The following is a 24873-nucleotide window of genomic DNA, read 5'->3' as shown; positions in this document are numbered from 1 at the left end:
AAAGTCGTGCTAATTCATTGAATATAATTACATTAAAAACAATTCAATCGAAAGACTACGTTTCTTCAATATAAAATTGCTTTTACAATCATTTTCTAATTGTTTCTACGATCTCTTAACATTTTTTGTCTTTCTTTTTCCTTCTTATTTGCAAATAAAAAATAATAGCGCGCTATACATATATAAGTATATACATATACATGTATATATGTACATAGGTTGAAACTTAAATAATGGCAACTAATTTATTCACAACCGATACAAAAGAGTTACATGTTAGCAGAGCAGCAGAGTTAGCAGAGTTGATGGTGCGAATGGAGGAGCGGTCTACTGCCATGTCTCATCCAGTGCGCTCATCAGATGCGCTCATCAGATGCGCTCCAAGTGCATCGCTCCATTCGCACCATCAACAGAGTGCTAACAGTATAGGACAAACAGTACAACAGTAACAAACAAGTAACAGGTGCAAACAGGCACTAACTCTTTTGTATCGGTTGTGAATAAATAGTTGCCATTATTTAAGTTCCAACCTACGTATATAGAATTAACAATCGGTTTTACCTAAATGGTATTTAATCAAATTAATTAACAAATCATTTTTCGTGCTAAATACATTAATGTATTTTTACAACTCGCGTGAAATTAACAATGAAACAAAATTCGTATTTCTACGTCATTAAATTACAATAATTAATATTTATCTTAATGAACTAATTTAATTCGGAATAATATAGAATTATATTTCTATATATTTCTATATATATATGTATGTGAATGTATTCGTTTTATATCACCACGCGTTCAGTTTCACAACCAAAGCAAAAGAAACCTACCTTACCGATGTTTGATCGGAAAATTTTCTTGACAAATCTACATTTATATTAACAAACAATTAAAAATGCAATAATATCGTTAAAATATATATTATTTTACACGTTCGGTCATGTTAATAAAATAACAAATAATTTCCATGATTTTTTTTTCTTTTAGTCCATCACAGTTTTTTTGTTTGTTTTTATTTCGTTTTCTTCTTCTTCTTCTTCTTTTTCTTCTTCTTCTTCTTCATGGACGAATTAATTTAGTTGCTTGTCAAGAAGAAAACTCAAATAACGTTGTTCTCTTTAGACTTCTGTTGAATGCGTTTGAATACGAACCTTCTTTTGCGAACCATTCCTCGACAACGTCGGACTATGCGCTGAAAATCCTGGATTATGAATTCCTAGAGGTTTTGGCTTCTTCAATGAACTTCTCAAAGGAGATGCAGCACTAGTTGCACTTCCTGACGTTGCAACGGATGCCATCGAACCATTTCCGGCATCACCTCCTACATATGGTTTACCACTTGCATCCGTCATTGAAATACTACCACCTACGACAATCACAAATACATTTCGAAATTCGAATCATCTTCATGGTCGTTCCACATTTTTTTCATTTTAACTTTACCTAATTTCTAAATGTAATTGAGCAAATTCTGTAAACAAATTAAATGAGAGAGAGAGAGAGAGAGAGAGATAAAGAAATAAAAAGCGCTTTGTTGAATGTTTAAAAAAACATGTTGCATTTGTTAAGAGATAAATGAATATATTGTTTGTTTACTTTGTCTGTGATGTTTTGTTTGTACAACACCAACAACTGTAGTTGTGTAACTATGAGTACCTGTAATTCAACGTTTCTCTTTACATACACGTAAATTTCTATAGACACCGTAATTTATTATACGAGCATATACATGTATATGTAAGTGTACGATGCATGTGTGTTCAATTTTCGTGCTGTACGAAGGTTTGTCATGCTGCAAAGGGTTTTTTCAGAATTTCACTCTTTTTCCCTTTATTTTTTTTACTTTTTACGTAGTATATATATGTAGGTGGTATAATAGGTGCATCATATGGTAAAGATTCGCGCAGTAGGAAGGGTTGCCTGCCGTAGGGGCATTTTCACAATTTCTCTCTCTCTCTCTGACGAGAAAAATCTCGTCATCTTTACTACTTTCCATCGGAATTTAGTTCTTTTTTTTTTTAATTTCATAAACTTCAACATTCCTTTTTCCTTTTGTTATTCTTATTTGGTATTCAGAAAATGTCTTTCCTTTTTCTAACTACTTTAAAGTTACGTAACTACTTAGTTTTTAATTAAAAAAAAAAGAAAAATACATTAAAGTCAATATATTTTTGTAATTCGAAAATTATATTTAAACACAATAATAATAATTATAATAATAACAATAACAATAATAAAAGTTGTAAGACGACATGTCGTATATAAAGTTAGAAAAATGGTGAAATAAAACACATACCATTTGTCGGTCGATGGTGTTCTCGATATCCTGGATTATTTATGGTAGCTGCTCGAGGATCAGGGATGGCCCTTATCTTTGTAGGGTCGCCACCCCTTCTAGCGTAAATTCCCTCGTAAACAGCAGAAACGAGTACGCCAAAGTTCAAGGCAATGGCTGCTAACTGTAATGTGAAATCATTTTTTTCACATCATACATCGATTTTTATTTTACAATCATTATTTTTTCTTTTTTATTCTTTCTTACTGAAAACATATTTTTCAACAAAAAAAAAAAAAAAAAAGAAATTCATTTACAATCAGCGAATAATTATTTCATTGATTTGAAGTTACCCTCGCATTAAAGTTTTTATTGAAATGTTCTTTTCACAGATCGTGTCAATTACAAAATCCGATTCTCTATTTGTTAGGTATTGTTCAAACACATCGTTTGCACGTTGTTGAAATTTTCTAACTAATCGAATGAATAATTTGATGTGACATATACGCGCGTATACAACAAATAATCTTGAATGAGAAAAGTAGAGAAAAAAAGAGAGACAGAAATTAAATGAAGTGACATGATGCAATTTAATTAGCAAATAAACAAAGAAAATATCAAACTATTGTTGTTTTTACGTAATAATTAATAATTCAATGTTATACTTTTTCCTTCATTAAAATCATCTTTGCGTAAATAATAAGAAACCAAGGCAAACAATTACCACGTGTCTTACGACTGATAAGCTTTAAAAAAAAAAATAGAATATATACTAGGGGTGCCCTAGTGTGGGTGCCCTAGCTGTGGCTCACGAATTACCTGCCTACCGAAATTAATGCCTTATTGCGTTTATAAATTGAGGAGATATAAACTATTGTATCTTTCAAGTTGGATGAAATTGCACACAGTGTGCTAAATTTTATTCAAATCAGTTCAATAGCTTACGAGTCCATTACGGACAAACAATGTGACACACACGTAATTTATATATATTAAAGAAGATATATACGTAAATATGTACTTGAGAAGAAAAAAATGTTTTCTCACGTATAGCACATTGACGCGTGTTCAAAATAAAAAAAAAACACCATTCATTTCTAAGAAACGAACATGAATCTCTAATGATTCATCATGCATGAACAATTCTTCTGTTTGAGTGAAAGAAAACTATAGACGACGTTTTGTCTTTCTCTTTAGTTAATTTCTACGTTTCTTGTTATCTCTTTGAGACTACGTTCAAGGTCATGAGCAATTTTCATCCTCTCCGTTTGATTTTCACGTTTCAAGCATGATGTAGAAAATGACCTTTACCTTGCCCTGTTTTTGCTTGTTCCTTCTATCCAATTCAATCTCGTCCTTGGCACCTTTCAAAAGACTACGTCTTCTCCTTCCCGTCATACTAACAAAACTACCACCACCACCAACACCACCGTGATGTAACTCCAACATCACGATCATAAGTTTGATGTCTAAAGATAATTACGTATGTTCTTGTGATCATACGAAACAACTATACACGACGTATACATACAATCGATATATCGATTTTTTTCAAATACGATTTTCCTCTCTTATTTTGTCATCTCAAAAAATCAATACTAAATCTTTTCTAATTGCACGATCGCACTAAGTTTTAACAATAAAATGTACAAACCAAAAATTATAATTTATTTATTCTTAATTATAATTTTTTTTCTTAATTGACGACGCAACATCACTGCACTTAATTATTAAAAAAAAAACAGATGTGTGCAGATCACACACGGTAGAAGTGTGTTGTTGCTTCAAAGAAAAGCAAGCTTTAAAATAATTGAATTGTAATACAGTGAACAATACTATTGAAAGAACCTTACAGAACCTAGATAACCTTTAAATAAAAATCTTTCAATTAGTAATAAAAAATTGTGCCAGGTTGGAAAAAATCACGTGAAATAAAATAGTTGAAATAGTTTCGGAATTATTAGATGGACAAACATATTGCGACACTGAATTTTTATACATATATAGAATTTGTGTGTGATTAATTAATTAATTATTTTTGTTTTATCGGTTTCACACGTTCTTCCGTTTCACACAATTTTCAAATCACCCTGATTATTCTACAGAAGTTTTCACTTGAAAAAAAGTTTGAGAAAATTGAAGGAGGAGCTCGTAGACGGTACGAAATCGAAACGTTCACTGCGGGATCGTCAATGTCGTCTCATTGTTTTTAAAGTGTTCACGACTCATGACTGCTCTCACACATACTAAACGTTCTTTGCTCCCTCCCCCTATTCCCCAATCCTCCTCCTGCTGTCCCCTTCGAGGACAAGCTTAAAGAACACCTGCAAACGAATCGTCGTCTTCGTCGCAATCTTCGTTGCATCCTTGGCCATGATCAAGTGGCTTTTAAGTATTTCATGCTTTCATTCATGTCAAATTGTTAAAAAACAATCGTAACTCGTGCGATAACTCATTTCATGGGAGGATATTGCTACTCTTAGCAATGTAATTCATTAGAACAGGCTGTTGAAAAATACCATATCAGAAATGTAATGTGTAATCAATAAATGTACTTTGAAAAGGTTTCATTGTCGAAAATAGAAAAAACAAATTGAAGATTGATTGAACAGTGAAAAAGGTGCAATCATATTTAAAGATTAACAGGTGGGTAACGTCGAAGAAATATTTGTGATGAATGATTTAGCATATCCTAGCGGAAGCATCAGTCTTGCAACAGGTATATAAGGAAGATACTACCACACTTAGCGGCAGCGGCAGCGGCAGCAGCAGCAGCAACAGCATCCCCCATCTTACTCATTCTCTCTCTGTTTCTCTTTTCCTTCTACAGGTGTAGAGGAGAAAAGGATAGATCAACGAACGGTTTTCTTCCGTCCGTCCGATAGGCGCAACAGGTTCTATTAAAGCTGAGAGAAATGACAAAACGAGAATCCCTTCTATGCGGGACTACTGCATTACTACTCGTTGCATTACTACTGCTATACGTTCTTTCTTCCTTGTTGCGTGTTATGAGCAAACGACTTTGGAATAACGGTAATGCCTATGTGTCTACCTACCTAAGTATACGTGTGGGTATGTGGGTTCGATAAAAAAGAAAACAAAACTTACTATGGTAATACTTGGACACTACTACTACGTCGTATTTTGTGTCCAATCTGTTATCACATTTATTTTGGTTTTTTTTATGAAAAATGTTGTTACAATATCTTACCTGCATATAAAAAGCCTCTCCTCTTGTGATAACAAAACTGTTTGCTCTGTCATCCGTTTGCAAAGCAAATAAACTCGCAGCTACGATGGCCAATGACGCTGGAAAAAAAGAAGAAGAAAAAACAATCACAAATTGTCGTCCTATATTTTGACATTTAATCATTATAATATATGGATAGTTGAGAGAAGATGAAAAAAAAAAAAAAAAAAAAAAAAACAACTATAAAAAGCAAAAACGTAGTTGATTCTATGACATTAGAAAATATCATATTACTGTAATAAGATCTATCATAGATATTCGATTCTCTTGAAGTACGGGTAAGTAGGCCACTAAGGAGCACAAGAGAGACTAGTAATTCTAGCGTATCCGGTGGATTATCAAACGATTCTCGAAAGAAGTAAGAACGGAAAAAGGGATTTCTCTACTCGAATGCGCATTTTCGAATTCACGATGCTTCCTTTATTCCACTATCAAGGCCACGCTTCTCTCTTACAATCTTCTTAAAATCTTCTTAAAATGATAAATTTACATTTGATCTTTGCTTGAAACACCGGAAATGTATCTTTTAATAATCTATTGTTATAAATCCTTCACTCTATACTTGTACTGTTTTATTTATTCCAAAGGATTAAATTCGTTGTTTTAAAAAAGAAATATGATATTTATATGATATTTTAGCCAATCGGATAACGAAGAAAAATAAAAGGATTTAAAAAGATTAACTTTGATTCTATAGAAATGACACAGGTAGGAGCGGTTTGTTTGATCTTGCGTGTTAGGTTTAGTGTTAGGATCTTTTTTTATACTCACTTGCCAAGGTTGCTAAGGCGACCTTGCCGATAAGGGCAGTGCTATACGAAATGACAACCTTCTTTGCTGATGAGGCCATGGCGAGTTGAAGTACGGCAAGGCCAACCAATAGAGCGAGTAACGCGGAGGCAGCAGCGGCAGCCAATCCAGCAACCCACACAGCCACTATCAAACATTAATATAATATTCGATGAAATATATTTGACCATAACCATAACCATAGGTAGGGATAGTTATGGGGGATAGGAAAAATACTTACAGACTGGTTGAAACCTTGATACACCTTGGCCACATCTTTCTCGTTGATATAAAAGTATCTTACATTGTCTCCATGGTCCAAAATAACCACTCTCTGCGGCTGAACCAGCTGTAAATAAAAAGAAATAATATAATTAATAATAATTATTTTCTTGTGTTAGATGGATAATTGCGTATATACACGATACAATAATAGATCATAAATATGTATTATAGGAATAGGATATGTTGTAAAATGCCACACTCACTCGTAACGTAGAAGGAATATTAAATAGCAAGGATTCATTCTTTGCTACTGTACTTCCGGTTCCTTCGCGACTTGTACCGAGAAGGGACGACTGTTTACTTAATTAAGAGGAGGAGACCGAAAGGCGCAGGTGTGTCGATAAAATAAACGGAAGGCATACGTATGCATGTAAGAGAATGATTCATCAACTTACTATCCGATATGTATAATAAATAATTAAACTGTTTATTTTGAAAATGGCCAAAGTCCAAACAAATCAATTATTTTATTGGACAATCATATATATATATATATACACACATTATACCGCCATCTGTTAGAATCTTATCGAACTAACAGAGATAATCATGATCAATCTTTGTTAATAAACAAATAATTCGCGATTAATAAAATAATATTGCGATTATAAATTGAGGAGATATAAACTATCGTATCTTTCAAGTTGGATGAAACTGCACACAGTGTGCTAAATTTGATTAAAATCGGTTCAGTAGTTTACGAGTCCATTGCGGACAAACAACGTGACACACACGTAATTTATATATACATAACTATATATTAACATACTATATATTATATAAGTGACCTGTATATTCGGTCAAGTATAAAAAAATCATATAAAGAGTAATATAAATATTTGTAATCTACGAGGTAGTTTGTGTAGAAATGAAATTCTAACAATGGTTTCCTCTCATTGCTGATATCTCGGTTATTACATATAATACACGTTCGTGAGTATAGACCGATATCTCGAATTGACTCGGTTGCGTTAAAGTTACATTCGTGTTAGTAACGGTTTCTATTATCAGTGTTTTCCATTTTTTACTATCGCGATAAGATATCTTAGTTTATGATTATAAACGTTGCGAATCATTGTTATTGTTAATTAATAGTACAGAAGTTTCCTCCGACCGGGATGTCATTTTGTTTAATTATTTTGTAATATTTCGACGAAACGTCAAGATTTGTTCATTCATGGAAATATTATAGCTATAAAATAAACTTGTTTTTTTTTGTTAACATGTTCCATGCCACGTGTACCACCGGTGCTGATAGATTTATTTAATGCTAATGATGAAAATATATGTTTATAACAAATTTCATTTTGTACAAAAATATTTCTAATAAAATATTATAAGCATAATATCAAATAAAGCATTTATATGTTTGTTTTAATTGTTATATTTATAATAATTAATAATTACATGTGTAATGTGGTTGATTTTGTTCAAGCACAATTAAATGGCCTGAATGACAAGTCAGGTAAAAAAGGCTTGTGGCATTGTGTTAAAATATTATTTTTAAATATTAGGTCGAGTCATAAATAACTGTCCGTTTTTGATGAGACAAAGAATGGCGAAGACACCTTTCATGCAGTTTTATTTTTTTTGCAACCTTTGCAATTGTTCAACGTATCTATTGGATTTTGCTCCAATATTACCTTTAAAAGGTTCGTCAAAGTCGGAAATTTCACAAACCACCAATTTCTGACTGCCCTATCAGTGATTATCAGTCCTGCACTGTATACACTGCATATTTTTTCAGTTGGCACCTTAGTGCTATTGCCTTGTTTCAATTCTTAAAGCATTACATGTCGAATATGCACTTTTTACTATTATCCATTTAAGAAGTTTCGGTGACTTATAGTAGGTCAATACGAAAAATAGATTGTACGGAAGTTACTTATGACTCGAACTAATAGATATAATTATTTTGTTATTTAATGACCTAACAAACAATCCTTATTTCTTATTTAAACAAGACGCAAAATGAAGAAGATGAGAAAAATTCGAACTAACGCTATTCGAAATGAGCATTAAATCTTGTTTTACTTGCTTATAGGCGAACTAGGTATTCACCATGAATTATGTTAAAAACGCATTGTTCCGTGGCTCGTTTTCACATTCGAACCGAGAAAATTACTTCACCGAGTTTCTCGTTGCAAGGTATTAACCATTTTTTTTTTTTTTTTATACGGTTAATAAATTCTTCCGTTTAATTTATACGTAATTAGTGATATAATCCAATTTGTTTGATTAATCTAAACGATTTTTCCTTATTATCATCGTTTTATCCAATAATTCTTACGATTTGAAAAAAGAAAAAAAGAAAAAAGAAAAAAGAAAAAAAGAAAACGTTGTCTAGTAGCTTCTAAATACATTAGAAAATGATATCGATATATATTTTGTCCTCGTCGTAAGAAAAGTAGCACGTAATTAGGTTTTTGTTTTTCATTAGGATTCTTTCAACGATGCAAACGTGACAAGAAAGAATATGTGTTATACGTCGTGATCGTAAATATTCTTTCGTTTCTTCAAGATTTCACGAAATTAGCTTGATGATGTTTTTTTCTTTTTTCTTTTTATGACGAACGTTACTAAACGAGTAGAGGAATGTGACGTCATTTATGACGAATCTGAAGTACGATAACGAGCTTGACCTTTGCCACTGAGAATTTGCGTAGAACATTGTGTGTGGGTGGACACGTACGATCTAACCTAATATTATTGTTCTATTCGTTGAAATGAGAAAGAAGAACGGATTTGACGAAAAAAGAAAAGGAATCACGAAAGTAGGATAAAATAAAACAAGAAGATAATCCACAAGTATCAACTATTAATATTTAATCTACAAATAACTGTGAAACTGCTCTGAACTGATCTTAATCGAATTTGTTTTTATTTTGTTTTTATTTTCTTTTTAAACTTAAAATATATAGATTAAACTTGGACTCAACTTGTCATTTAACTTTTTTCAAAAGATTATGATCAAAATTGTAATTAAATATAAGATTTGATTGCATCTTTCAGGTAATCGTTCAATCATCGTTGGAATGTGGCAACGGATTTTCTTTAGAATTGCATCGCTGTAAGTAATAGTCTAGATTAACTTGCAATAGCATTACGCAATGCACCTGTAGTTATATAGTAGAACGATTGAGAACAATGGCCTTAGCCAGTGAAACGGCTTTTAAATTGTCCAAGATAAGAGATAGTTACGGTTTAATATATTTCATTTGGTCCAGTCATAATTCTTTTATGTCATTTGCTTTCTCTACCTTTTATTTCATACTTTTTACAATATCCATTATGTTCATAGAACAATCTCGTTGAATTTAAGTATCCGTTATCGTTTATTTCATTTAATAATACGTATTTATTTATACATTTATTACATTCTAGTTTATTTTTAAATATAGAACTGTTGAAAATAAAAAATCGATTCGATTGAATTGTTTGATTACCACACTAATTCAGTAATTCTTTATCAAGATTTTCTTCTCACGTTAACTCGACTACGACCGAGCGACGACCCAGATACATAGTAATTTCTTTTTAACGTGCACACATATGCTCGTACGAAGAAACCGATGTTACATACCCTCGTGATAACGATATTAAACCGCATGTGTCGTAGATCATACGTTGCTCCCGTGTTAAATATTAAATTAATTATTTATCGGATTACCGTTTATTTTGGTTGAATTTTAATTACAAATCTATACATTTTTTCACGTATTTTAGAATTTTCTTCCAATATTAACACTTTATCTGTTATATTGTTTTATTTATAATTCTCATCTCTAAAATCATTTTTCTAAAGACATTAGATAATAATTTATATTAGACTTTATCGCGTAACACTTACTATGATTATATAAATTGTTATGATATATAGTCCGATACACACACGTTTTTAAGTTAACGAATTACCTTATACCGCTTTATTGCAATTATAAATTGAGGAGATATAAACTATCGTATCTTTCAAGTTGGATGAAACTGCACACAGTGTGCTAAATTTTTGTTCAAATCGGTTGTTCAGTAGTTTACGAGTAAACAACGTTACGAGTACACACGTAATTTATATATATATATATATATATTAAAGAAGATATATAAAAATTCAGTGTCACAATGTTTGTTGTTTGTTGTTTCTACTTATATAACTCCGAAAGAAATCATCTTCAGTTAATTTGTTTCATCTTAATATTTTGCGAAATAGTTAGAGGAAAGAAAATTAAAAGATTAATAGAAAATACATGAAAATAAAATAACTAGATAGGTAGAAAGAAAGAAATGTTTGTTGTCTTTTCTCTGTTACTTAATAAAATATTCAAAAAGGACATCTTTCAGTGAGACAGAAAGATAAATAGATTTGAAGAAATAGATTATGCAATGATTATTGTCACAAGCTGATTCTTATAAAACAATAAGAATTGTAATTTTATGATGAAGGAAAAAAAGCGAATACATATTCCCCTTGAAGACTTTTTTAATGGGTTTTCTTGATATCAAGCGACGGTCCATAAAATCGAATTACCTTCTCCAGAGATTCCAATCCTGACGTAAGAAATCACGCGTGCGTAAGAAAGTGCGAAGAAACGAACGACCAATTGGAGGGTAGAAAGAAAAACAAGGTGAGGGTGAGGGTGAGGGTGAGGGAGAGGGTGAGGGAGAGGCGTGCAAGAAGGAAAGAAGAAGAAGAAGAAGAAGAAGAAGAGAGGATTCGAGTCGAAAGAACTTCCGGTGACCACCACCCGGAACACCAAATTCACTCGACCGAGAATACGCGAGTGAGAAAAAAAAAAAGAAAACCTTCAATCTTTGTCAATTTCAAAAGAGAATGTTACAAAACAAAAAGAGATTTTATAAATATAAATATATATTAATAAATGGTTGAAATAATAGACAAAAATTTGTTATTGTCGTCGAGTCTTTGAACGACATTTATGAGATGAGAAAAACCTGACTTCTTTCTCTTTTGCCAATCGCTTGGCACTTGAAACTTTTGCCAACATATTTCTTGTATACTCTCTTAGCGAAATGAAACGACATAAGAATAAATAAAAGAAAAAAAAAGAAAAGAAGATAAAATAATGCTGAACGTTTTGAAGAGACTAATAACGGTTGTGGTTCGTTCTCAAGTGTAACCACCATTTTGTTTGAAATATTATCTGCCTGTAAGTTTGATGATCTCTTTCATTCCTCACAAATGGTATTCTCTTGTCATACATATAATACATATAATACAAATATAGAAAATATATTTCAAATGATGTTCTATTAAAAACATTGTAATATGTCGTAATCCAATTCTCACGATCTTCTTCTAATCATTGTAGTACTCCATTTGAAGTCGATCCACTTTCTACTTTTCCGTCTCGTCTCTCATCGATCCGGTTTTGCATTAGAAATAGTAGTAGACAGAGAAGTATGGAAAAGAACTTCAAACGTTCCACATTACGTAGATTTTGTTCATTTTACATTTAGGATAGAAAATAAGCAAAAAAATAACTACTACCTATATAATTAATAATTTATTAATTCCAATAGTAATATTCTACTAATTACAATTTAACATTCATCTAACAACGAAGGTATTCATATATTTCTCTTGAATGCAACGTGTTGTTTATAAAGTTGTGACTTATCGCGTATCGATCGGCTTTTCAAATGCTTCTTATTATATTCTCTTTCAAATAATTGTGCCCATAATTATGAAAGTAGTCCAAGTCTAAATGACCAAAAATGAGTTTATCAGTTATTACGCACCACCACATTATTTTAAACTAAATAAATTCAAAAATCAGATTAATTAGATAATGTTTGTTATTTCAATATTGTGTACACATTAAGACCACTTTCATAATTATGGGCACAATTATTGTTCCTAGAAAATTATGAAAAAGTATTTAGATTTGATCTATAATTTTTCTTATATACATTTTTAATAATCATTATCTTTAGATATATTTTCTAATATCGAGCATGGACACACAAGGCTTAGGAACTTCAAAGGTAGATTCTAAGTAACTCGAGAGGACATTAACTTCACGATGAACCGTTCTAACGATTAACCAACCTAATGGTACCGAACTATGCTAAACACTGCCCATTATCTACATGACATCCTACATAAGTACTTACATTCTAATCGAACATGAGTGTCACGACTATCTCTCTTGCAAAATAAATTTCAACAATTTTCAATGAAAATTTTATTAAAATAACAAAGAAGTTTTATTTTATTATATATACATGTAACTTATATGTGCCCATAATTATGAAAGTGGTCTATAATGTAAGTCAAAATTAAAAAAAAAACAAGAGTTTATCAGTTATTACGCACCACCACATTATTTTAAACTAAATAAATTCAATGTAATTTTTGTCATTTTCACGATATTGTCAAAATTGAGATTAATTAGATAATGTTTGTTATTTCAATATTGTGTAGAATTCATATAGTGTTCAAATATAGATCTTGAAATATCTCGAAACAAGAGATACATGACTTGGAAGACCATTTTCATAATTATGGGCACATATATATATATATATATATATATATATATATATATATATATATATATATATATTTGTATTCTAATCACATATAGAACGTGTAAACTAGATTAGAATAGTATTAAAAAAAAATTATATAATAAATGAATTTAGATGATCGAAAGTCAAGTACTATAGTAGAGTCGATTTAATGACCGAGTCGATGACCGTTAGGTAGATTGCATGAATGGTAAAAACAGGTTTCCATAGTATCGCACCATTTCTATCCATTCAGAGAGAAGGCAATACGTCCAGACGGATGGGAAAGTTTCTATGGATATACGTATATTCTAGCTTTTACGTAATTTCAATTAACTGGCTACGGAACCTTGAACGAACAATATGCAAGAATGTGTGTGTGTGTGTGTGTGTGTGTATGTGTGTGCGAAAAGAACGCTCTTTACAATTGACGCATAAAAACTATTGCATTATTTTCACGTAGACGTAAGAAAAACATGTATGACTTCCTCAATCAAATTTCTTTTTATAAAATCATTTTGACCCTACGCCATAAAACGATTATGTCATTAACTTTATTACAAACAATCAAGTTAATTTTTTAATATTTTTCTTCTTTTTTTTTTCATTGCAGAACTTAAAATGACTAATGTAAGATGAAAGTGAATAATTATTTAAATGAACAAATATAAATAATCAATGAATATTCTTTTTCAATTGCGTTTCATTTAGTTTTTTGTTGCAAATGAAATAGGAATAAAATTAGATAAAAAAAAAAAAAGAAAAAGAAATAGTGCAAATGAACATTCACTTAGAAAGACACGGTTCGTGGTAATTTGAGTTAAGGCTCGTAAAAGTTAGAAAGACCAGAAGGGAAAGCGTGAGAGACAAAGAAGGTAATTGGGATAACGAAGAGAGTCATAGTCCTATATCTTCTTTCTTATTTTTTCAAGAAATACCAGAGTCTGTCTGTGATTCGTGAGATAATAAATATCTCGTTTAAAAATCGTTTCCTATCTAACAATTTTCATTTACAATTGCAATTACAATTTTATGAATAATTTTTTTTTATAAAAATGTATTAAACTGAGCGAAAAAGCAATCCAAGTTTTCTTCTGTCCTTAAGTTACGCACTTAAGTGAGTAAGTGTAAAATACAAAATTCCATTCACTATAAAAACTCGAAATCTCAATAAAATGTAATAAGAATATTCTATATTTGGTGATATGTTTCCTTTATATTACCAATACGACCTCTATGTATTTTATATTTATATTTATTTTATTTATTTTTATTTATAAACAAGGTTTTGGTGTACGACCTGTGAAGTCGCACTTTGCGTAGTACCATGCACACTTTGAAACATATCACATATACATAGCTTGAAATTTTGTTAACTATTTTCCTATTTTTCTTCTTTATTCTTCCTATCTTCAATTTTTCTTCTTTATGAATTTTATTATTTTACTAGGGCTGCCCTAGTGTGGGTGCCTAGCTGTGGCTCACGAATTACCTTATACCACCTTATTGCATTTATAAATTGAGGAGATATAAACTATCGTATCTTTCAAGTTGAATGAAACTGCACACAGTGCGCAAAATTTTTGTTCAAATCGGTTCAGTAGTTTATGAGTAAACAACGTGACACACCCGTAATTTATAAATATTAAGAAGATGACAATTTTCAAGCTTTTAGTAAGAATAATGTATTTAAAAACGAATTGTTAGTTTTTTTGACTTTGAATAAAAATGTAATCCTTTGTCATCATTTGTCGTTGCTTGTTTTTAATTCCGCCAATACCCTGTGGTGGTGATCTTTTGAAACTAAATTCCACAGTCAACTGGTTAAAAGATTATTTAAATGATATCTTAAATTATCTTTAAGTACAAGTTATAATACATACCGATTGATTACTTCATTACAATTTAATATCCATTTTTTTGACATTGACCAACCGAATGATTAGATTATATTCGATGGAATTTGATTAATATATCGTAACATATATAGATGAATTTTCTCACGAAATCCAACCCTTATTTAGCCCTTGATGCTCGTGGGACGTTGTCTAACGTCGTTCGTTCCGCAAACCTCCCGTCATTTCTATTAAATCCCATGGGTTGGTTATTAGAGAAGGAAACAACAACAACAATCTGTAATTGGTACGGAAAGCATGCATGCGAAGGGAATCACTATGAACTCTGCGTTTAGTACATACATATGTATATACACACATATATGTAATCTTATATATTACTTTTCTAGTCACCTGCTGTTAAGACCATAATCTTGAATAGAGATATGTTGCTTGTATATGTCTTTGCATGTGTGTACATATGCGTATACAGGGAGCATGCGTATGTATTTACTATGTATTTACTATGTATATACGTGTTTGACATATAACTGGTAACACGAAACTCACTTCCGCTATTATTATTGTATGTCGCAATAGATAAAAGTTGTTTTTAAGTTCTCCTTCTTGTTTTGTCTATTGAGTGGTAAACGTAGTATCAGTTATGATTACAAACCAAACTCGTTTTTAATATAGACAAAAATAATTGTCTACATTTTCTAACATCGTTTATTCGATAATGATAATATAACGCGTTGACAGGTATTTACAGATTGTAGAAATGTCATTTTGTTCAAATTACAAATTGGAAAAAGTATCTTTTATATACAAATATATATAGAAATTGGTCTGTAAGAATGAACTTTGATCTCTGATATATTCTGCATGTTGAATACAGAGATAACGATTCACATACCTTTTGATACTATCGAAAAACTTTTATATATGTATATGTTTATGTATATGGATGTGTGTGTGTGTGTGTGTGTGTGTGTGTGTGTGTGTGTGTGTGTGTGTGTGTGTCTGTGTGTCTGTGTGTTTATGGTATGGGGAAAGAGGAGTAGAAGTACCGTTATGCAGGGCCAGAAAATTTCTCTCTCTCTCTTTCTCTTCCTCTCTTGGTTAGTGAATGCAACGTGGCTGGCTTGGTTGAACTATACTTTATATACTCGCTAAAACTTACAATCTCTCTGTCCGTCTCTCTCTCTCTCTCTCTCTCTCTCTCTCTCTCTCTCTCTCTTTCTATGTTGGTTAATGTCTATCTCTTTCTACTCGAAAGTCTCGTTTACCAGCGTGAAGAGAAGGACTGCTACTTGTAACGGAACAAGATATGGTGTTACAAAGTCAAGAACCTTTCTATCAATTTATTTTTATCTTACCTTTAAGTTACAAAAACAACAACAACAAAACATAGACGAATATTCATTCCCAATAATTTATGGTGCAGTTAAAATGAAACGAAATGAAAACGAATTATTCCATTATTCAATTAAACGTGATCTTTATGAAATACTAGGGGTGCCCTAGTGTGGGTGCCTAGCTGTGGCTCACGAATTACCTGCCTACCGAAATTAATGCCTTATTGCGTTTATAAATTGAGGAGATATAAACTATCGTATCTTTCAAGTTGAATGAAACTGCACACAGTGTGCAAAATTTTATTCAAATCGGTTCAGTAGTTTACGAGTCCATTGCGGACAAACAACGTGACACCTACTTTATATATATGAAGATTTATACTAATTTGATTATAATGTTGCCATAAAAAAAAATAAGAAAAAAAGGAAAAAAAATTCATATTAAATATGATATTAAATCGGCAAAGTATTACGAAGAAATAAATAAAGTTAAAAGGCGTAACAATTTAAAATATCCCGTAGAAGTATTAGTAGTAGTGTATTTATACTTTGAATTTCTAGAAGTAGAGATACTTTATATGGAAAGGAGACATACGTTCCTGTGGTATACTTCTTCTTTTACTTTTTATTTTAAAAGAACTTCCACCAGTCCGTTAGCAGCAGCAGCAGCATCTCTCTCTCTCTCTCTCCCTCTCTCTCCCTTTTTCTTTTTTTTTTCTTTCTTTCGATCAATCGATACGTAAGTACTATATACATGTATACCTTTCGAAGAAGAGTTTCAAACGACATTCAAGAAAGATACTTTGAATCCTTCAAGAAGTTTTATTCTATTGAATTTTTAATATCTCTCGTTTGATATCTTTGAAAGTTCGAGAAAAGATTGTGAATATATCGTATATATATATATATTTATATTTACAGTTATATTTCACACGTAGATAATTAAAGAATGAATGACGGCACATGCTTATGTGGATGGGAGTGAGAAAGTAGAAATGTTAATTACACCCTGAGAAATGTATCCTGCGTGTCGCTAAAAATGTTCAATGTGTGATACCACCGATGATAAGAGAATACTACTTTTATTCTTATTTCCTTGAATACATACATACATAGGTGTTCCTTTTTTTCCTTTATTTACCTTTTCGTCTTTCTCTTCCTTTTTCTTTGTTTCTTTTTTTTTTTTTTTCTTATTTGCTCGTGCAAGGATTGAAAGAAAAATACACACACGGGAAAATACTCGTTAAAACTGTAAGTATTAATAAGATCAATTATATTAATCATTATTTTTTTTTCTAAAAAAAAAAAAAAAGAAAAAAAACGAGTACACGAAGATGCGTGTAGATGCATGTATACTTACGAGTTCATATGCTCAGGTAGAGTTCGAGCAAACAAGTTAGAATTACGTGTGATTAGGCAATTTTCTTTCAATGTATGTGTGCATATAAGTATGATGAACATTTACGAGTTGCATAATAACCAAACGGAAATTATAGAAACATATAAAGTATTTATAATAAATATTATGCAAAATGTATTGTTATTATAAGAATAATGTTTACATTTGTAAACATTAACCTTTGCTTACCACACTTGGTCCAAAGGACCCAGACGACCTTTTTTGCAACTTGAGTCGTCATTTTTCTCAATTGTTCAACTTTGGTAATTTTTTCAACATATTTAAATTTAATTTAAAAAATGTTCAAGTAAATCTATGCAATATAGTTTGTTTTTTACTCCAGGAAGGGTGGTAAGCAAAGGTTAAAATATTCTGTCAAGTTTCTTAGTGTTTTATTATTTATTACACTAAAATTTTATTTTCTACTATTACTTGAGATTTTGAAAATTTGTATAATAGTACAATTTCAAATACATATTTATGAGAACGTATACATGTATCTTATGTATATATATATATATATGTAAAATCAAGGTTCACTGAGAACGTATGCTCGAGTGAAAGTAAAGAACGACCGAGAGCTTACGTTAGAAACGTGTAACTAGATTCCTGCTGCAATTGAAAATTCCAAAGATAAAAAAAAAGAAAAAAGAAAAAAAAAGAAAAGAAAGATCATTGAAAAATAATCCATATCTAATGAATTATATTCATTTTATTTTGACAATAAATATTGTTTTTAAAATAAGTGAAAAGAAAGATGAAAAATGATGAAAAAAAAAAAAAATTGTAATAATCAGCTCATAAACACGTGGCTAAACGTCATAGATACCTATGTGCATTCATCTGTATAGGTACACGTATGTACGTACGTACATATGCGCAACAGCTGTAAAAACAAGTCAGTGGAATTAATTGACTGGACATATACGGGAAGCCGTGTTGAAAATTAGGTCAAAGCTTTGATGAAGGGGAGCAAGAATATAGGGGGACACTTGTGGTTTTGATTCTAATCTTCTCTCTATTGCAATATATGAATGAAGTAGACTTTTAGTAGACATGCGTGCTTGGACATTTTATGCAACTACGTATAGACATATATATGCGTTTCTGCTAGCATGAGATCGATAATAAAGCTCGGAGAATGCCTGAAATGTTTTATCGAACATTGTCCTTGGCCGTGCTGCGGTCATTAACCCTATTGATGTGTCGAGAAATGTTCTTTCCAAAATTCACCATTCGTATATGAATATTCAAAAAAAGTACCACCACTGGCAGATAGGCATTAGTGTGGATAATAGTTTCATTAGTTTTCTTTCAGTTAAACTTTGATGGAAAAAAGCTATCTATTAGTATACTTTCAATTTCTATTTGAAATTGGAATAAACGTTGTGGACAGGATATTGGATGATTATAAATTGGAATGACTATATATCGACTAATCAATGTCAGCATAGCTGCTATCGAAATCGCAATTGTTGCGTGTTCTCTTTCATAATGAACGAAATGATATTGTACGGACTGGCACGATAGACAAGGAGATATAGAAAGAAAGAAGTTAACCTTGACCTCAGTGGAGGAGGCAGGTCGCATAAGTATGATTTTTCGCGTGGGTCGAGTTGAGATGAAATTGTTCGTTCGGCAATGTGAGAAATTGCAGTGAACGACGCACCATGTATAACTTGGTTAACTTCGCTAACGGTGAGCGTGAATGTAACACAACACATCACGCATCGTTCATTCTATGAACTATATGAATTTCAAGGGAGCTTGTGTACTTGTGTTCACACAAGAACTTTAATTGTATAAATAACATAGTTTTGTCTTTAATTATTTTATATAAAATGTATTTGATATTTCGTTTATAGAATGAAATGTCAAAAATATGATACTACGTACCATCCGGATTATTGAAGTATCCCCAGTGTGGGGTGGCAGTGGCAGCTGATTGGAGTACGACAGCCAATACACTGAGAGCAAGTGCTCCAGCAGCACCTCGAGCAGCCACGGCGCGTTTTTCGTTACGTCTTGGATCGGTTGTCGTCGTGGCGACAGCTCTGACCCCTTGATGACGATTGTTGTTCTCGTTGTTGCTCGAATCGGTTGCCATTCTTCATATCATCCCCCCTTTTTCCTTTATCCTATCTCTCTTATTTCTTTCTTATTTTAAATAATCCAAATATTTGTTAATTGTAATTGTGCGTCTATGTGGATATAACCAGGTAGATTATAAATCCGTCATGTGCATGAGCGATCGATAACGTAGAAGATTAGAGGTGTATTCGCGCATGTGTCTATGCAACAGAGAGTGAGAGAAACAAATAATTCATAAGTGATAATAGAAGCTACAAAGAGAGAAAGACTGATAGTCTTAGCACAACGATCTTGTGCACATGTATTTATATATAAATATACGCACAGAGCAACGTGAAAACGGTGTTGGCGACTATATATATTGGGACACGAGCAAATTCCACGTTCTCTCTCTCTCTCTCTCTCTTTAGATTCTTGAAGTGTATACTGGACTCGTATCTCTCTTTCTCTGTCACTCTCTCTTCCAGTTCCTCGTGCTTTCTCGGAGAGCAGTGGTACCCGAGAGGAACCGGTTTTTGCGACGATGCTTGAGAGAGAACCGGCAAACTGCTAAAAATAAAAATGCCCACTCCTCGAGGTTGGTTTTCTCTCTCTCTCTCTCTCTCTCTCTCTCTCTCTCTCTCTCTCTCTCGAAGGGAATAAAATAAAAATATAAAATATGAGAAGGTAAGGAAGGAAAAAAATAAAGCGAGAGATCGACGTATCCGGTTAAAGTATGGTTGGTACGCCGTTGTCTTCTTTATTGTCGCAGTGTCTTGTGTATATGGATTGTTGTTGTTAGATATAAGCTTTTACTCTCTTCTCTTCCGGGAGGATAAATGGAAAAAAAAGTAAAAACAAGTAAATAAAGAGAGAGAGAGAGGACGGGGGACGTTCGATCGACGAGAAGGAAGATCGAATCGCCCGCGGCTCTCGTCGATCAACGATCGAGTACCGCCATCGCGCCTCGCCTCTCTTCTCTATTTCGTCAAGATGGCGCTCGCAAACTTCCCTCAAACTCCCACCTCGTCCTTCTTATTCTTCTTATCTTTCTCCTCTTCGTCCTTCTTCTTTTAATAATAGTAATAGCAATTAAAGAAGTAGGAGTAGTAGTAGTTACGAGAATAATATTAATGAATGTTTGTCGATTTTTCCTCATCGTCCAAGTCGCCTCTCGATCGGACAAGATCGATCTCGATCATTACTCCCTCTATTGATCGCTGACATCTTTTTATTCCTTCTCTTTTTGTGTGTGTGTGTGTGTGTTTTTTTTTTTTAATATAATTACTTTCTTTTTTATTCTTGAATGTCCCTGTAACAAACGAAGCTACAAGAAAACGTTCGTATATGTGTATAGGTTGTCAGGTACTCTCTCTTCACCGTGGTACAACGCTACTAAACGCGTTGGTGTTGGTGTTGATATTGGTGTTAGTATTCTTCATCGATCGCAAGGGAACGCGGTCGCACGACGGTCTCTCAACGTTGTTGTTTCCTTTCATTCCACTAACATTTCTCTTCGTTATTCTCTTCAAAAGCATCGTTCGTCCGTCCGTCGTTCGATTAAAACACAGTTTGATATTAAATTTGTATCGATTCTTTCCTCGTCGCCGTGATCGATAAATTTTGTTCAAATTCAAATTTCCCGCCCACTTATTCCCTTTTATTTTTTTCACACTAAAAAATACACCTTTTCTTCTTTGCATTCACACGGGGACGCGTACAAAAAGGCACTCACGCACACACACATACACACACACACACATATATACATACATATAAACATACCCAACGTATACACTGTATCACCAGAGACCTATCGATATTGGAGTTTTATTCAAATTACATACAAACATTTTTCAATCGAATAATCCACTAGCGTCGATCCTTTGGTAAATATTACATCGGTCGAGGAGGATTTCTCGTTTAAACGCGGAAAAAGCCGAATGGTATCCGAACAAGTTACGAACTTCTTACTCGTTCTATCTCTCTTTCTTTCCCTATCTTTGTAAAACTCTTGGTGTTTGTACCTGCGTATATCACACGAGGATTTTCCACGACGACACATTCAAAGGAACGAAACAAAAGAGACGATACGCGTACGCGAGCCTGCGCGTTACGCGGCATACTGCGCTTACCTCCGCGTACGAGCCGTTTCGAATGCTTCCCCCACCCTTTTCCTTTGCGTTCTTTCTCTTTCTCTCTCTCTCTCTCTCTCTCTCTCTCCTTCGTTCACGTACTACACTTACGCTCGCACTTATGGACAGACACTCCTTTCGCTCCTATATATTTCTCTCTCTCTCTTATAAACTTACTATTGTTCTTTCTTCTCTTTCTTCTCTTATTCCTCTTTTTCTTCTTACTTATTATAACTTTTATTTTATTCAATAGTTCTTTCTCTATTTCTCTACTTGCAACGTTTTCCTCATTCACTGACTCTTTATTTCTCTCTCTCTCTCTCTCTCTTTTATATATATATATATATGTTCAGAGTTTCTGTATATTTCTTTTTATTTTCCTGTTCTCTCTTTTCGTGCATTCTTTGTCGCAAAACTCTTCAGTAATAATTTCTTTATTTTGTAACATTTTACATATATATCTACTGATCTTACTTGATATTCAATTTTGTCAAGGATCAAGTTCCCGTTGTTTGAAATGCGATTACTTTTATAGGGTAGGAAGATTCGGAAAATTTTCGAGCGTGACGTACAATTGAAGGTTTTTCGAGAGAGTACGTTATTTGAATGGCAGGTTTTAAAATGCGACACGAAACGTGCAATAATGTCATTGATAATAATGATTGAAAAATTGTTTTACAAGTACTATAATAAAAAATAAGAGAATCAAATTAACAGAATATAAAACTCAACTAATGGTAAGCATCGAAATTTATCACATGTTTTTTATGATTGAACTCTAATTTCTAAAATCATTTTACATTGCTAATAAATGATTACCATTATAATGAATTATCAATAATATTGGTGTACATTTAATTATTATTATTATTAATTTATCATGAGATGGAACTTGTCGTTCGTTATTTTGCTTGTTTTATTTCTGATAAGAAGGAGAGGAAAATAGTTGGAGGATAAATAATAAATTCAAAGAAACAAAAAGAAACAAAAAGAAACAAAAAGAAACAAAAAGAAACAAAAAGAGAGATCCAGCTGACGTGTTGAGAGTAAAATAAATTAACAAGAATAGAGAAAAGACGATTTTTTACATAAATACTCTTATGTAAGTAATAACGAAACGGCTGTACATAAAATGGAAGCTTGTGTACCTCTTACCGTAACAAGGAAAAAAAGAAAAAACAAAGGGAGAGAGAGAGAGAGAGAGAGATCATCAAACCGAATAAAAAATATTCGAAGGTTGGTCGCGGTCGTTCGTGTCGATAATTAAAATGATTTCTTTGCTGACCTTATTAACGTGTTAGTCATCGTTCTCAACTATTTAACATACTTAAATAATTTCTCGCGTCAGCGATATCAACGTTGTCTTTTTCTCTCTTTTGATTTTGTCCTTTTTTTTATGTCGCCCCCCTCTACTCGCCTTTCCGATCGATCGATCGATCGATCGATCGATCGATCCATCAGTACACCTCCCCATATTCGCACGATGGAATTTCCTTTGTGTCTCTTCCAAACGATGATCGAAATTACCATAGTATGCAAATGTCAATTCGGTTGGTGAGGCAGAACGATGGACTAACATAAATTCGTTTTGTATTCTGATAGCGTCAATTGAAAGGAATTTTTCAGAAATTCTTTATCTCGTCGAAGAAAGTTTCGTCTGTTTGATTTGAACACCTGTTTTCGAAGTATGCTTTTTCATGAATATTCTTAATAATCATCTATGGTTATAAGAAAAAAAGCAGATTGGTTAATGGATAATCAGAATCCAAATTTGATGAAATTTACGAAAAATAATCATTATTTACATATTAAAATATGAATATTTTGTTGAAAGCGTGGAAACTTTCAACAAGTTTCTCTGTGCTATCCGTTCGATGCAATGCCGAGGTCACGGTCGGGGTCACGTAATTTATATATCAAAGTTGCCGCTTATATAAAAATGAAATCTTACAAAAATGATCCAAATGTCTATCAATAATATGTTATCCAATTATTTGCAATTGTAATTATTTAATAATTATTAAATAATGTGAATGATGATTTAATACAAAAAAAAAAAAAAATAAAAATAAAAATTGACCAATAAAATAAAATGTTCGGTGTATTTATGACGTCATAATATCGTAGAAAGCATACCATTGGTCGTTTTTATGACTCGTTCCTCAAGGTTACTCATTGCATAGCATCGCATTAGTGATCACGCTTACGCAACGAATATAAATGTGTGTGTGTGTGTGTGTGTTAGGACTATTGCGATAGTAGCAGACGTTTTACGCGTCGTCGTCGTCGTCGTCGTCGTCGTCGTCGTCGTCGTCGTCGTCGTCGTCGTCGTCGTCGTCGTAGTCGGCATTGCAAAGGTAGGAAAGTTGGTACGAGCAACGATCTAGGATAGAGTGAAACGAGCATGTTCTACGTGCGAACATTGTACCTACGTGTAGCACATAGAAAAAACGTTAGGTGTTGGTTTTATCTGAAAAAAAAAAAAAGAAAACGAAATTCTTTACGAGCCTCTTTACGATTCTATTAAAATCGTTCGACCGTTTCACTATTTTTATGTCAGATAAAAAGAAAAAATAGTCGATCGATATGATCGATCAATAATGCACATTGTTTGCGAGCTTCTACCGAACACCCGGTATATCAAACTGAGTTATAAGCATTAGAAAGAAAGATAAACTTTATTACTGATTATGTCTCTATATAGAAAAATTCAGTGTCAAAATGTTTGTCTATTTCTAGCTCCGAAATTACTCAACCAATTTCAATGAATTTTCTTTTTATTTTGTATGATTTGTTCCAACTTGAAATATAGGATAGTTTTTATTGAGATTCGATGAAAATAATTGGAAGTAAAAGATTTTAAAAGAAAATGTCGTTCGGTATGTGTTCAAGGGCATCGATAAAGAGAAAAAAGTATTAAGGACAGAAGGTTTTTTTTTTTTTTCA

At 32.4% G+C, this 24873-nt stretch overlaps 1 protein-coding gene and 2 long non-coding RNA genes across 4 annotated transcripts; 1 reads left to right on the top strand and 2 right to left on the bottom strand.

Annotated features, from left to right (window-relative positions):
- Nucleotides 1–1023: 1023 nt before the first annotated feature.
- LOC107072477 (uncharacterized) lies at nt 1024–21932 on the bottom strand. 2 transcript variants are annotated; one of them, XM_015332460.2, is made up of 7 exons: nt 20139–21932; nt 19619–20013; nt 6559–6666; nt 6300–6464; nt 5490–5587; nt 2300–2462; nt 1024–1369 (listed from the first exon to the last, which is right to left on the bottom strand). In XM_015332460.2, exons 2-7 carry the CDS (start codon nt 19827–19829, stop codon nt 1122–1124), a joined length of 993 nt encoding a protein of 330 aa, XP_015187946.1. In that variant the 5' UTR covers nt 19830–20013; nt 20139–21932; the 3' UTR covers nt 1024–1121. The 2 variants fall into 2 exon arrangements, with proteins under 2 accessions (XP_015187946.1, XP_015187945.1); XM_015332459.2 differs by having other exon boundaries at nt 19619–21932.
- Nucleotides 8970–11237, top strand: LOC149031934 (uncharacterized). The gene is made up of 3 exons (XR_016177167.1): nt 8970–9410; nt 9615–9672; nt 11137–11237. It is a non-coding gene; the product is annotated as an uncharacterized LOC149031934 (long non-coding RNA).
- LOC149031933 (uncharacterized) lies at nt 13179–18013 on the bottom strand. The gene is made up of 3 exons (XR_016177168.1): nt 16036–18013; nt 15014–15213; nt 13179–14933 (listed from the first exon to the last, which is right to left on the bottom strand). It is a non-coding gene; the product is annotated as an uncharacterized LOC149031933 (long non-coding RNA).
- Nucleotides 21933–24873: the final 2941 nt, after the last annotated feature.

The sequence above is a fragment of the Polistes dominula genome, unplaced genomic scaffold (assembly GCF_049000335.1).
Source record: "Polistes dominula isolate Pdom_NZ unplaced genomic scaffold, Pdom_raw_medaka contig_307, whole genome shotgun sequence".
In the NCBI taxonomy this organism is placed as follows: domain Eukaryota; kingdom Metazoa; phylum Arthropoda; class Insecta; order Hymenoptera; family Vespidae; genus Polistes; species Polistes dominula.
Note: the sequence above shows the minus strand (reverse complement) of the source record. Positions and strands in the feature narration are given on the sequence as shown.

Coding starts and splice junctions, on each gene's coding strand:
- LOC107072477 (XM_015332459.2), bottom strand. CDS start 19,829: ATGGCAACCGATTCGAGCAACAACGAGAACAACAATCGTCATCAAGGG. Junction 5,588..6,299: donor CGCCTTAGCAACCTTGGCAA/GTGAGTATAAAA, acceptor CTTTTTTTCCAG/CGTCATTGGCCATCGTAGCT. Junction 2,463..5,489: donor GAGAGGCTTTTTATATGCAG/GTAAGATATTGT, acceptor TTCACATTACAG/TTAGCAGCCATTGCCTTGAA.